We start from the raw sequence: 16158 nt of genomic DNA on the forward strand, positions 1-16158 counted from the left end.
ATTAATAATTAAAATAATAATTAAAATAAATTGATGGTTATAATTTATTACTTTAATAAATCTAATTTTAATTATTCTAATTAAATTGATCAAATATTGGGATTTGTTTTAAAAAATCTTAGATTTAGTGTAGAATTTGAAAGAAAAGTAAACATTTCATTTCATATGCTTTATTTTTTATTTGTATTTATCCCCTTCCCACAGCGGAAAAAATATGACACAAGATCAAGAAAGTGGGATTTGAAAAGTTAGTACTCTAAAGTAATAGCACTCTTGCTGACCCAAAAAATGCCTGGGCAGCCCCTTTGGCATTCCCCAGTAGTAATAGACTAGCAATAAACTAACCCTTTCTCAAGGCGTGAAAAGGTAAAACTTGTGAGGATAGGCCTGCTATACCTCCACACAGGGCCATACCTCAAACCGACAGAGAACAAGCAACCTCAACAATGGCTTAAATTCTGTCGTTCTGATTTAGGTATGTAAAACAAAATTAAATTAAAGTCACATGTAAACAGTTAAGATTCAGAGCAATATCATTTAAATGATTTTTATTTCTAATAAACAAATCAACATTACTACTGATTGTTTAATAAGTTTACTAAAAGAAAAATTGTTAAAAGGTAATGCGTTTTTTTTTCTGTACAATAGATAACATGATTTTATTTATTTATTTTACTATTGAATCACTACTTATCTAGGCCAAGAGATACTCAAGGATAATGATTAATGAGACTGAAAGGATAGCTAAAAGATGAGAAAAACTATGGGAACGCTATCAGAGATTAATAGTATGAACTGATCATGGTTTTAGGGTCACTAGATAAATTATTTCTTTTCTCTTTTTGTCAATATAGATACTAAATTGTAACAAAATGTGCGGGGAGGGGGTCTTTGAGAGGAAGAAGTTTGTTGAAAAAAAATATTAAGCCTAACAAAATATTAATATTAATTTTATGTGTTAATATTTTTAATCTTCATTATAATAAAGTTGTGTGACTCTTGCTTGCACCTCTGTATATGTGTGTGTGTGTTTTTTTTTTCTAATGAGTCACAAGTCATCAAGGCCAAAAGTCACTAAAGGATAAGATTTCATGAGATTGTCAGCTGAATGATGAACAACATCATGAGAAGAGTGAAAAGAATGGATGGAATAGATAAAAGGTTAACTACTTAAGACAAATATTTGTTGACATTTGATTTCCAGTTAATTATTATTATTCTGCTGTTATCACAATATGGCAGAAATCCATTTCACTATTCTATGTAAACACTTTAGCCCATCTGTTGTTTTATATTAATTAAATTCAAGCATTATTATTTTAATTAAGTTCCAATACATATCTTTTTCAGCTTTTTGCCATGTTCAGAATTAAGATATAACCAAAAATAAGAGATTTTATTACACCGCATGACCAAGAAACATGGAAAATAACAAAAACTAATTATGTTACGTCTACATAAAGATAAATAACAATGGAAATATGAGCATCAAAGGTCGGTATATTTATTGCGATAGTAGCACATAAAATTTATAAACCATTTATACTGATGTTTCTGCATAATGGATTATTATGCATGTGGCGCGTGTTATGATAAGTTATATATAAAAAAAAAAAACTTTCAAAATTGTGAATTCATTGGACTGTCAGTGAGAAGAACTATCTCCAGATCGATATGGCTTTTGTTATTTTGTTTTTCATATATATTTCGTTTTGAAAAGAACCCCCTCTTTGAAAAGAAACATATATGTAGAGAACCGCATATAAAATATCAGTAAAGAGCCAAAACAATTGTATGCTTGTATAGTTAATAAAAGTTAACCTTTTTTAAGATGAGCATAAATAAGAGTGCCTGTTTCTAGTGAAGTGGTATATATATATATATATATATATATATATATATATATATATATATATAATTCCGTCTTTATTGTAAGACTTCTTCTGGATGAATGTCATTTAGAAGAAGTCTTACAATAAAGATGAAATGTTGACGAAGACATAACTTTGTTCATTTTTTTCTCTCTCTCTCCATATATATATATATATATATATATATATATATATATTGGTGGCGGGACGATTCCAATACAATTATAGATTCTGTTCTAAATTCCCAATTTCAATACAATTAATGATTCCAATTATTTTAAAATCTCTCTCTCTATATATATATAGCTATAGAGATTTTTGCATTTTTTTATTACTGTAAAAACCCATGTAATATTTGAATATATTTTCACAAATATACAAATACACTGATGGTGACGATCTATAAAGTTGAGTTTTACTGGTAGTTTGAAATCAATAAATGTTTATCATTTTATCATTAATACCAGCAATAGAAAATTAAGTTTTGTAACAAAAACAATTTCAAAAACTTTTTTTGGCATTGGAAAATAGGCACAGGTTTTTCTTTCGGTACTGATTCTGATATGCAACACAAATATATATATATATTCAGCTCTAGAAGAGTGAGGGCGAAACAGGTCAACTGGCTCCCAATTTTTTAAAAATCATGAATATCAAAACTTATCTTTCCCTCTCTCTCTCTCTCTCTCTCTCTCTCTCTCTCTCTCTCTCTCTCTATATATATATATATATATATATATATATATATATATATATATATATATATATATTATTTCTAACTCTCCTTCTCTCTCTCACACATAAACTATTTTTTGTATTATTTAACTTATGGATATTTTCCTATGTTGACAAAAAAAAAACAGTTTGCCACACTAATCCCTTCTTAAAACAAAAATGAATTTTTTTTGGCGGTGGTAGGGGGTCCATTTACACAAACTGAGCCACAGCAACGCATGGCAGGGTACGGCTCGTAGTTAAATAAGATAGACATTCTATGTCTATTGTATTTGTTGATGTTTATTTCTAAAATTATCTTCTCTGGCTGATTTACACATCATTTCTCAAACCAAAGTGCTATAAGACAGCACATTGGAAATATACATAATAATTATAACAATATTAGATAATTTCTTCTAAACCATACTTAAATTCTAATGTATTAAATCATTGAATATTTTAGGAGTAATTTATGTAAATAATAAAATTAGTTATAATTTAGATTTTTACACTCTTAAATGTTTATAATAAACCATAATACTTTTAGGTTGCATAATTATTACTCACGTGATCACATCTATATATGATTTTAATTGAATTATGTTAGATGATCTCGTTCAAATTACATTCCTTTTCTGTTCAATGTTAAAAAATCTCCTTTTGTGTGTGTTTTCTCTAACTGATCAGACGATATGAATATGTTTACAATTCCTTTGAAAGATGATTACAGTTAGGAAATAACTAAAAAAAATGAAGGATAAGTAAAGAAAGTTCAAGACAATCTCCTTGACTTTGACAAGAATATAGATTCGTTATTTATTTTGCATTTTGATTTTAGTTTGTTAGTATTTTAGAGAGGATCATCCAAAGTTCACACAGATACAATAAACTTATTTTATTTAGATTATTTGGATTACTTTTCTCACCTTGAATATTATTCTCACAATGCTTTAACTGATGTAACCTTATACCTTTAGGTACGTCTTGTCGAACTTGTAAATTTTTCTGTTAAACTCAGAAATCTATATGTAATTCCGAATTCTGTACATAATTCTAAATTTGCCATAAAGATTCCTGAGTTCAGCAAAATGAACCTGAACAAAGTCGGAGCTTACATCGACTAAAACGTTATGATAATAACTTTTAATTACTTAACAATTAAAATCTGGTAGTTTCATTAACTTCTAAGGTAGTTTATCTATATCAGACATAAACAACTCTTAAAAAGCTCTGAAGCCAGCTTGACTGATCCATTCATAGTATAATGTTTAGCAAGTTAGTGTCATAAAATCTTATTGCTGTACTAGTAGACACCCTTTATCTAAAATGATGTAAAAAAAATTGTTTCGCCAGTGTTCATATTAATATCATATAAAAGCATAGAATTATATCAGTAATTAAATTTTTCATTTGTAAAGTATTAGCATTTCTGATGAACTAAAGAAGAAAATAAACAGTATTGAAGAAGCGGCGGTTAGAAAGAGAGGAGGAGGAGAAGGAGGAAGTAGAAGTTTTAATATAAAGATGTTAGACACACTATTGAACTCAGTTTTAGTTTTATATCGCCACAGGAAAAAACTTTGAATTTAAAAAAATTTCTACTCTTTAATTAATTTATTAATTCACTTGTTTTCTAAAGAAGAGATAAAAAGCAGTTTCCAATACGATACATTTACCTTTTTTACTAGGTTCATCTTGATTGAAATGTTTGGTTCATGTGGAATATAGTAATTATTTTTAATAGATCTTTCATGATTATTAAACTACTAATAGAACTCTGTTAAATAATCAAGGTCATGTGTACTGAAAACCCTGGCAATGCAAGATGATAATCGGACGTCGTAACAAAAAAAAAAAATAAATGAAAAAATAAATAAATAATTGAAAATTCGAAAGATCATTTAGAAAAAATGATGTTTAATGCAATGATGGCTAGAAAACTCAAAATAATAATAATTGAAAATTCCGAAAAGCCATTTAAAAACAATCAGAATAAAACCGACGGCCAGAGAACGTCATAGGGCTCAAAATCGATTGTCAAAAGAAAGAGAAGTTAGATGTCAAAGTTCACAGGCGATTACATAACAAGCAGTCAAATTAAGTTGAAGTTTAGTTTTGTTTTGATGGGCAGAGGTGGAGAGAGAGAGAGAGAGAGAGAGAGAGAGAGAGAGAGAGAGAGAGAGAGAGAGAGAGAGTTCAGCAAATTCCTGTATGCACGCTTTCCTCCTACCAACCCATCATCCTCTCTTCTAAGCAGACTCATCATCGTCACCACCAAAATCCACAGTAAATCTATTTTTCTCTACAATTATATAAATGCAACTTTGTCTCTGTGCGTGTGTGAATTCGTTCCTTATAGACTCCAAAAACGATTGAACAGATTTTCTTTAAAATTAAGTATAAATTTAGTGTATAAGTCTGAGAGTAAACTTAGTTAAGTTTTGTCTCAGAATATCTCTGATAATTATCGATAATCGAAACTGTTATTTTAATTTATCTATCATCAGTAAAGCCATTTTTCCATGTCGTCACTTAGCGTCAATACTGTTGGGGAAGCAGGGAGCTGGGATGGAATTCCAGAGTCTAGCGGTTCTGGGGAAGAAACTATTGGAGTAAAAAGATCTTTTACATCTAGGGATCTCTACAGTGTGGGGGTGGGATTTAGCAGCCTGTCGGGTTTGTCGAAGGTCTCACGTCGTGGGGGCACAAGTGATTGCAGTTCGTCAGAGCATTCACCATTAAAATACTTGTAGAACAGGCAGAGGGATGCAACATTTCGTCGATGGGACAGAGGCTGAAGTTTAGATGCCAGTTCAGGGCCTATCAGGTTTGCGACTCTCTTTTGAACCTTGTCAAGGAGCGAGAGACTAGTAGCAGAGGCACCAGCTCAGATGTGGCAGCAATACTCCATACATGGGCGAATGGTGGCCTTATAGAGGTACAGGATACTTTCGGGTGTTAGTAGTTTTCTAGCACGGTAGAGAGAGCCCACTTTTTTTGCAGCGGCCCTGGCAATGCCTTCAATGTAATTGTTCCAACTCATGTTTCCTGTGAACGTTAGGCCAAGGAGTTTGAAAGATGTACTCTCAGATAAAGAGTCGTTGGCCATTGCTATAGGTGGTAGAGAGGGTTTCTTGTAATTATTGAATGAAACTAGTTTAGTCTTGGCAGCATTGAACGCGACCAACCACTTTTGTTCCCATTCCACTACAGATTGGAGGTCTTCCTCTAGTGTTTCTGCCATTTCTTTAGAAATGTGTTCATTCGTCTTCCTGTCGTGCCTGCCATAGAGTGTAGTGTCATCAGCATATATACCCATCTCAGAGGCAATTTTGTCGGGGAGGTCATTTATGAATATCAGGAACAATAGAGGTCTAAGGATAGAACCTTGGGGCACCCCCGCATTTATATCATATTGTTTAGATGTACGACCGTCGACAACAACCTGGATTTTTCTCTTATCTAAGAAGGATTTAATTATGTTATGTATTCTACCAGTGATACCGTATGATCTGATTTTCCTGAGGAGACCCTCATGCCATACCCTGTCAAAAGCCTTAGATATATCTAGAGACACCGCTCTGCCCTCCTCCGCTTTGTCCAGTGAATGGTATATACGTTCAGAGATCACAGTTAGGATGTCTGCTGTGGAACGGGCTTGTCTAAATCCATATTGTTTGTCAGTCAGAAGTTTAGCATCTGTAAGATGATGGACTAGAGCATGGTTAATTATGGTCTCAAATATTTTGGCAAAAAGTGGGAGGAGGCTAATGGGGCGATAATTTGATGGGTCAGTCCTTTCGCCAGAATTCTTGAATACTGGTACAACAGAAGCAGTTTCTGCACATAAATTTCCTTATCTTTTTTTTTTCATTAACTGCAAAGAATTTTATAAGACTTGAAAATTTATGTGTATTTTTTTTTTTTTTTTTGGCATGATGTGGTCTGTAGGTTGAAGCACTATACGTAAATTTCATAATGTTTTTGTTTTTTTCGTTAAGAAGTTTATATAAAATAATTTTATAAAAGAAACAGTAGGTAGTCTAGAATGCAATGTAGAATAACATATTTTTTGGACTAAGTTACTGCATGGAGGCATGTAAAGCTTCCTTCCGGGCGATTTCACGGATTTTGATGACAATAAAAATATAGGAGTGTGAAATATTAGTTTATCATCATTCAATCCTGGGCAACGTCGAGTCTCCCTGCTAGTATTTTTATAAACTAAGGTGTTGTCAGTCTTCTGAGTACAGCGTAATGCAACAACTCCAATTGTGTCTCACTTATGTATTAATTATTTAAAGTAGAAAAATGTAGATTTTGTTTCACTTTATTTCAACCCAAACAAGGTACAATGTCACTGAGACATAAAAGGCTATATAAGGGGCCAGGTTTATAGGAGGCGTCCTAAAGGAAGAGTTGAGCAATGAGGTGTTTGTTTACATTATGTTTAAATTCCTGCATGTAAGTACGGTTAGGGAAATAGGAATCAGGAAGGCAATTCAAAAGGCTAGCTGTTTGAAGAAAAAGTTAATAGATTAAATGAAGTGAATGGATGGGATTCAGCTGATTGTGGGGTTGGTCAGATGGTTGAGAGGGCGCTAGAGCAGAAAGTTTGTCAAAGCACATTCCACTGAAGTAATTGTAAAACAAGCACAGGGATGCAAAATTGTATCGATGGGACAGGGGCTGGAACTTGGTAGATAGTGTAGCACCTGTTAGGGTACAGAGGAACTATTTGATGGTGCACCGATCCAGATGTTATAGTACTCCATGCATAAGAAAATAGTGTTCTTGTAAATTATTAAACTCATTTTTAATATGGAGTTGGGAGGTGGGGAGTAATTGATTCTAATTGTAAGTTGGGGAGAAATTGAAAAAATATTTCATTTAATATCTGTACTAATTGGCTGTTCGGCAACGACTTTGGCATTTGTGGCTTGTTTCATAAATTGTAATAGGAAACATTCTGGTCAAAATGAATCCCCTGCTATAAAAGTACCAACATTGATAATTTCTAAACCAATGTCGTATTGATTATTGTTTTATCAAACCAAAACATCTCAGTTCCTGATTCTAAATTAAACCTACATTTTTTAGTGACATTTATGCAGCTGTTGTTTTCTACTGCATTATTAGTCAATTCATTCTGCAAGTTATTTGTACATTAAAAAATAAAATCTAAACTTTGGAAATCTTGCTCTTGGCTTACATAAAACAATAAATCATAGTGTTCATAAGAAAAAAAACTAATCAATTTGCTGTAGGTATATTTTTGCAGATTGTTTTTAGATGTGAAAAATATTGTGCAAAATATTATTTTATTGGTTTTACTGAACATGAAGTATTTGTTTTTTTGTCTATCAGAGATCTTGCATAAAAGTTCTCAATTTCTAAAAGACAATTAACTTTAAACTATGTTGTCAGATATTTCTTGCCTTGGGTAATGTATATAAGAACTGGTTTAATGTCTTTAAGTCATCTTATGAATATCTTTTGAATTAATTCTTACAATGCATGCGAAAAATAATCAATATTTTGCAACTTTGTTTCATTCTATCAGTTCATAGTTTGCAATGTTAAGACATTTTTACATTTCCATATTGAATAAGTCTAAAACATGACATCTATTCTCCCCCCTCTCTCTTTCTTTATCTCTCTTTCTCTTTCTTTCTACCTGATTTTGTGACATCCACATTTTTGCTATCACATCACTTAATCGATATTCTTGATTGTTTTCAAGTGACATGTTATAGATCAGTAGTAATCAAGTCAAAATGTGCTACATTATATTATTGGTGACAGAGCAGACAATGTCTTTCTATAAAAAATTATACTCTTCATTTTCATAATTATATGTTTTTCTGAAAAGGGAATGAGAAATATTTGCACTAAGATAATTATGTTAAATTGTTGTTATACAGAAAAATTATGTTTAAATATTCATCAATTAATATATGTGAAACTATAATTGATCTATACAATAATTCCTATAAATATAAAAGATACTAATTTGTCTATAAATCCTGTGTATCGCTTTATTGCAGGTCAACATTTTTTTTTAATTTGGAAATTGCTATATGAAATGCAGAGAAGTGAAATTTGGTACACTGGAAGAGCATAAAAAGGTGTCTAATTTTCCTGATTTTTGTGGAATTTGAACAAATACTTTTGAAAATTATGCTAATTTTTCTATTTTCTGGTAATTTTAAATGTGTATCACTCTATTGCAGATCTAAAATGCCTAGAAAGGGTCGATTGACAGCAAGTGAAAAGGAATGTATTGTTGCAGGCTTAGCTGAGGGTTTATCTCTCATAGATCTAGCCAAGGAGCTTGGAAGACATCGAAGAACATTGCCTTCATTCGTTGAAAATCCAAACATCAAAGCAAGGAAGGACAAAAACACAAAGTCAGTTTCTGCTCATGATGTTAGAAAAATTCACCGTCAACTTATCAAGCAGCCAGGCAGTAATAGTGCTGCTATATTTGACAAGGCTGGATTATCTTCCTTACCCAGAAAGACACGCTGCAATGTCTTAAACGAAATTGAAAAAAGCATTAAGCCCATAGGAAAATCTGTTTTAAACCAAACTCATAAGGAAAAACGTTTTGCTTGGGCTCAGAAATACATGAAAACCAGCTTTGAAAATGTTCTTTTCACATGATGAGACCAGAGTAACCCTTGATGAACCAGATAGGTGAGCCAAAGTTTGGAGTCCTCTTTGATTCCCTACCCCTCATCAATTCTGTCATCAACAGGGAGGTAGAGGTGTCATGTTTTGGGCTGGAATAATCTACGGTAAACTAATTGGACCATTTTGTGTGCCAGAATGTGTCAAACTGATAAGCCAGTCTTATATTTTATTTTTAAATGAGCATTTGTCACCATGACGTCATGACCTTCCATTGGCGCATCACCGCAAATTGATTTTTATGCACGACATTACGCCACCCTATTCAACTAAGGCTACGATATCCTACCTTAAGTCATTAGGCATTAGTGGAGAAAATTTGATGACATGGCCACCTTGTTCTCCAGATATAAACCCAATTGAGTAGCTCTGGTCAATGATAAAGATGAAAATTTATGAAGAAGGTGTTCCATTTTCATTGAAGGATGAACTTTGGTAGAAGGTTTTGGAAGTTTTCTACAGCATCACATCATCTACAATCCGCCGATTGACATCATCAGTTGACAAGAAGTTATTCAAAGTGATTTTGAAAAATGAGAGTTATGTTGATAAATAAATATTTCCTTAAACAAAATAATGTGAAATTCGTTCTTGTTTTTGGTTAATATTATTACTGGATATAGAAATAGAAATATGAAGTTAGAATATTGTTTTATTACCAAAAATAAACATTTTAGAGACTTACAATAAAGTGATACACACTTAAAATTACCAGAAAATAGAAAATTTGGCATAACTTTTAAAATATTTGTTCAAATTCCATAAAAATCAGGGGAACAGGCACCTTGTTATGCTCTTTCAGTGTACCAAATTTCACTTCTCTGTGTTTCATAGCAATTCAAAATTAAAAAAATATTGACCTGTAATAAAGTGATACACAGGGTTTACCTATATATATATATATATATATATATATATATATATATATATATATATATATATATAGTAATAATATGTGGTAATAAATAATGATATATTATAACATGTAGTAAAATTGAACATTTCAAAATAAAATAGCTTTAATGCTCCTAACATTGATTCTAGAATTGGATAAAGTACTTAGTAAAATTCAGTTGTAAAAGTTATACTCTTCTGGAGGTTGAAAGTTCAATCCTCAGTACAGGCAATACTCAAAATACAATTGCATACTACTTTGAACTTCTACCCAGTCATGGCTGATGGAACAATACCATGCTACCCCTGTGGATTAAATAAAGTGTTTTGTTCAAAATACTGTGTAGATTTCCAAGTTCGACAAGATACATCTGAAGAAGATTAGAGGTTACGTCAACTGATACGTTATAAAAATAATGCTCAAGATGAGAATAGTAGTCCAAAGAATCCAAATAATGCGAACTAGTTTACCTTATTGTTTTTATATTGGAATATAATTAAATGGTATAAATCGTTAAAAGAATTTTAGCTGATTTCGAATCCAAAGGAACTTTTGTTATGTGATGCATATACAAGCTTTTAATTGGATAAAAGTTATTTCAGACGTAAATTGTGTATGCAATGGATATTCAGGTAGCTGAAGATATATTCTTTGAACTAAATTTATCTAAAATAGAGTTCCCTTCCGAGCACTTTTCACCTGTGGAACGCATTACTACAAGACTGCCATTTCAAGTCTAATGTCAACAAATATCTGTTGAGTTGTCTTCTGAATTAATCAAACATCGTTCTCAATCCTTTCATCAATGTCCCATCGTCTAATTGACAATCTGATTAACTGTTAACTCTTATCCTCGAATGGCTTTTGGCCTTGGTAAGTGGGGAGTATTTGTATAAAGTAATCATTAGCACATTACTGAAGGGATTAAAATTGGTTTTATTTCTTTCAATAAGTTTTTTATTGTCAACAATTAGACAATATTTTATACATCACTAGTATTATTTTTTTGTATAGTACATGGATAATGTGTGGGTAGCTTTGCTAGTATAATATATTTGCTCCTTCAAAACCTGAGCTCAAGGATAAGGATGAATTATATTTTCTATTAGATAATGAACAACGCCGTGTGTGGATTGAAAACTGGGTGGAATAGGCAGAATTTGATGATGTATAAGTATTTGTTTAAATTGGACTTGAAAACAACTGTTGTAACCAGATGGAAACTAGCTTCATAGTATTGTGTTCCACGGATAAGAAATTCTAGTAAAGAAAATTTCTTCATAAAGTTACATTTGGTTTCAGGTACACATAGGGATAAAGGAAAGTTGTTTGTTGTGGTTGTAGATACACAATTTCTTGCTGTAAATGTTTTACAGGATAAAACTAAAGATTGGAACTCAGTTGAACTCCTACCATTAGAATAGCGAAAGAGTAGAATAAAACTAACAATGTGTCTTATTTGAGAAACGGACTGTAAAGTAAAGCGATCATCTAGCTTGCAAAATCGATTTTGTGCTCTGTCAAGGCAAGAAAGATGTGGCAGCAGTACTCCATCTTAGGATATTGTCATTATAAGTTAGGACTGTGGCTTCAAACGGATCAGGAAGCAAAGCTCTATTTTAAATGGCAGCAAATATTTTTGTAGAAATGTTAGAGATGAAATAACATAATATTAGTTAAACATCTTTATAGAAGAAAATTCAGTAATTATTAATATCTATACAAATATTTATATGCACATAAATAATCAAATGTTGTGTACATATTCTCACACATATATACAAATACAAATATATTTATACATATATTCATAGAATCTTACATCATAAATAGATATGATATGACTAGCAACAATTTATCTAATTGTAAATTTATTTATAGAAAAAACAAAGAATCAATTTTCACTTAACATTTTGGTAATTTAGTTAAAAACTGCAAAAATATTATTAACATTGTGTTATTTGATGTATTTAAATGTTGAGAAAATTTACTGTCTGTGAACAGTCACATTTTCATAATTAGGAAAAAATGAACAACAAAAACGTTATTTCATTGTCTTTTCGATATTCAAAGATAAAGATCTCAGCCGGAGTCTTAGCTGATATTCTAGATTAAAAGATGGGAGGCTTAACTCAGAAGTAGAAACCCTAACAATGGGATCACAATGGCGTGCATGCGCGGGCACACACACACACACACGTACGCATGCACACGCGTACACACTTGTGTTCAATAAATTTTGTGTACAATTTCATTATCCGTCTCTGCATTGTCTCTTACTTTGTATGCAAATTTTAAACCCTGCTTCATGCCTCAGCAACTGTCAATAGTAGAATAATCAACATGGCCAGAAGAAGAAGATGAAGACCGCATTTGTTTGGGGTTAAGTGACCAGTCAAGAGTACAGGTTTCATTTGCTTTTTTTTTTCTGAATAGACTCAAACTTTTTGACAGGCTAGTGGATGGTGATTCTCTCTAACAAGTTCTACTTAAAGCTAGTTCTTCTTCTCCACTGGAATGGCTGCATACCCCAGAAATTGTATAAAAACAGATACAATCACAGAAGAGCATTCAGTCACAAAAATAAACACAGATATATACATCATTACCAAATCATTATTAGGAATTTAAAGAGCATGGACGGTTGCCTGTAGTCGAATGGAAAATATTAAAATGGGCTAAGATATGCAGCTATATGGACAATTTATGTAAACTATATTTGAGTGAGAAACTGGAAAATTTAAATATTTACAGTGTTAAGAAAATTACTTCATTAAAAAAAGTTGCACTACTTTTCTGTCCCCTTATGCAGATTAAAATTACAATATAATGATATTAAACCTTATGTCTATAATCCTTATTCTAACTTTGATTAAAATCCATTACATAAATTTGATTCTAAAAAATTGTTTAAAATTGACCATGAGCTAACTTCCTCCTTTATCTTCCACCATTCAAATTCTTTAGTTTAACATGTTACTACCTCCATACATTCTACCTGACTCCCGTTCTCTCTTCTTTGTCAACATTAATATTACTATTCTATCTATTCCCTCTTCTTCCTAATATAAATGCTTGTCAATAAAAGAATCAGTCTACTAATTGTATTTTTGATGCGATTTTGTCCTATATATATATACACACACAGTGTGACCCCCCAAAAACGGGCCCCAACTCTAATTAGGCCCTATTTCTTAGTGTTTTGTCTGAATGAAATGAAACTTTGGTCATAACTAGTTTATTATATTCAAAACATCACATCAAAACACTAGGCTCTTTGGCCTTTTTTTCTCCGTTGTACAGCAAATGTTCTAGATGGCCTCCATTTAGCTTTTGTTTTTTGGGGGTCACCCTGTATATATATATATATATATATATATATATATATATATATATATATATATATATATATATATTACTTTGGAGTGCCCACTTATCAAGAGCCAGAGATCATTTTAGAATGAGGGTTAATAAGTGTGAGGTAGACGGTCAGTAATGGTGCAAGTTGGGTAGGACTTAATCCAATAATAGAATTTATTTACATTGGGCATAAAACACAATGATGTTATAGTCAGCTGTAAAGCAGCCCTACAGTATTGTGTGCCACAGACAGAAATTCAAGGAAAGAAACTTTGTTAAAGAAATTTTCACTTAATTTTAGATTGCTGACAGTTGTTGTTGCTAAAATATTTGTTGCGAATGTTCACTTTTAAAACTTTTTTCTATACATTCTGTCAGATTTCATCAATGCAGTTATAGGTATGCATCTACTTAGCTTCCTTTTCTTATACGAATTTAATGAATTGCAATTTCAATCAAAGAAATAACTGTGTCAGTATTACCGTTCATGTCCTTATTATTAGCAAAATGAAGCAAATCAGATCAATACTGCCAATAACTGATTATAAAGATAATTTTCTAATGAAAATTATGTGTTCTTTGATACATATAATTAACTTATATAGATTATGTATGGCATATTGGTAAGACATTTAAAAGTGATCAGGTGTGTTTGATTGCATCTGCATTTAGAATAAGCTATTGTTTTCAGTTTCATCATTCTATTTTGCCTTTGAGCCAATGAAACCATTTCATAACCAAATTACAACACATAATAATAAAGATAAAGATCAAAAGAAATTATAATAGATATCAAATTATGTAATGATGAAAATGATTGTCTTGTATCAATGTTTATTTCTATCAACATATAAAACCTTTGGATATTTATAAACGCAACAAAAAATATTACAGTGATTAGTGACACAGGCTGTGTAAAAGAGAAAAGAAAGTGAGTTGCTAGTAAAGTGAATATGCGAAAGTGTTAGATAAACTACCATAGGCTGTGTGCCTCAAAATATATCTCAGTTTCTGATATCATTCAAATCTTTTTCCATGGAACATCCTTGTGAGGTCTGCCAACAGCTAGTAATCAATTTGGAGAATAGAAGCAATTCGAAATGCAATTCATGTAGTTTTGCCATCATTACAACCAACTTGTGACACAGTGCATTGTTTTGGTTCACTTTTTAATGTTTTCCAGAACAACTGCCAAAGTTAGGTGACCTGAGCATTCAGTATCATTTGTATATGCACAGCAATATTTCAAGTCAGCATAATAACTCTTACCCAGTGCTTTTGGCGGAGTATAGTCTAAATAGTACATATTAAGCCTTTGCTTTGCTTGAACAGTCTTTTTTTCCATCGGAAAACAATGCTTTAGTAACATACAAGATTCTAATTTTTCCATTGTTTTGAACATTTGCAGCAGTAGCTTTACTTCAATAACTGTAATTTGTAAACTAATAATCTGATCGAGCTCAAATTTTGACGTGTGCTATTTGAAGGTTAGAACTTTATGAAAATCAGATGGATTTTTAAATTAGTGGTTTTGCGTATACGTCAAGCCTGGACGTATTGTGTGATGTGTTACAAAAATTGATAATGTAAACTTTTACGTTTTTAGATTTTTGAGATGAGGATTGGTTATTCCTAGATGAAAACAGTAGTCCAAAGAATCCAAATAATGCGCTGTAAATTTTTTCTTAAAATCTTTTATCATAACACATTTTAAAAGTTTTAAAATCGACACTTATCCCATTGCCAAAATTATGAAAATCCTTCTTGTAATGTGGAAGACTTAAAGTACTGAGGACCTGAGACAGTTGTGTCTTAGTTTCAAGAAATCAAGAATAATAGACTAGTGTTTAATCCTTCAAGAGATGAGTGTAGTAAAGAAAACGCATGCTGATAGGAAAAGAGTCAATTTGTGGGATGAGAAAAGAACCCACTGTTTTCACAAGAATATGACTGCAGTGCGCAATAAAACTATTATGTCTCAAGTGCTTCCTTGAATGAATGACATAGATTCAATGTTAAGTGGAATAGTAGTGCGAGTCAGTCTACATCAACAGTCCCATTCATGAATTCTTACCCTGCCCTTCACCCATATTCTCTACAAGAATTTGTTTGTGTCATGAAACGCAAAGAAATATTTGAAAGGTTTCTCTTTCCTTTTTTATAAATACTTTTCATAAAAAATATACATAAGAATAATAAACAATTATATACACTGTCTCATTTATGATACATCTATTTTGCTATTATTCGAATAAGTATTTTAAAACTTTTATCTTATTTTAAGTGCATAATATTCTCATGAATGAAGGCATTGTGTATGCATATATATGTGTGCGTGTGTGCATATGATTGTGTATTTTGTAAACACAAGTGCTAGGCGTAAAGAGGCATAAAGTAGGCTGCATTTAGTTTTATGCAAAGGAGGTAAAAAGAGAGTAAAAGCTCTTTGTTAAAATTCAGGTACCTCCAAGGTTTATGAAATTTTAACAATAGGCATTAGACATCGATTAATAAATATCCCTCAAATTTCTGATAAAACTAAACAGTTTTTCTTTAGTATCCACTTCGACTGACGCTAATAAATCTCTCTCTCTCTCTCTCTCTCTCTCTCTCTTTCTCTCT

General features: G+C 31.6%; 2 protein-coding genes across 2 annotated transcripts in view; both read left to right on the forward strand.

Annotated features, from left to right (window-relative positions):
- The window catches only part of LOC145296203 (cytosolic carboxypeptidase 6-like), a 1000694-nt gene that overhangs the window by 57101 nt on the left and 927435 nt on the right, over positions 1 to 16158 (forward strand). The gene's annotated exons all lie outside the window — the stretch shown is intronic.
- LOC145296021 (uncharacterized) lies at positions 8633 to 9855 on the forward strand. Its single transcript, XM_080142057.1, has 2 exons — positions 8633 to 8716; positions 8822 to 9855. Exon 2 carries the CDS (start codon positions 8829 to 8831, stop codon positions 9252 to 9254), a length of 426 nt encoding a protein of 141 aa, XP_079998183.1. The 5' UTR covers positions 8633 to 8716; positions 8822 to 8828; the 3' UTR covers positions 9255 to 9855.

Source organism: Euprymna scolopes, chromosome 16 (assembly GCF_053919585.1).
Source record: "Euprymna scolopes isolate OS-2025 chromosome 16, ASM5391958v1, whole genome shotgun sequence".
Lineage (NCBI taxonomy): Eukaryota > Metazoa > Mollusca > Cephalopoda > Sepiida > Sepiolidae > Euprymna > Euprymna scolopes.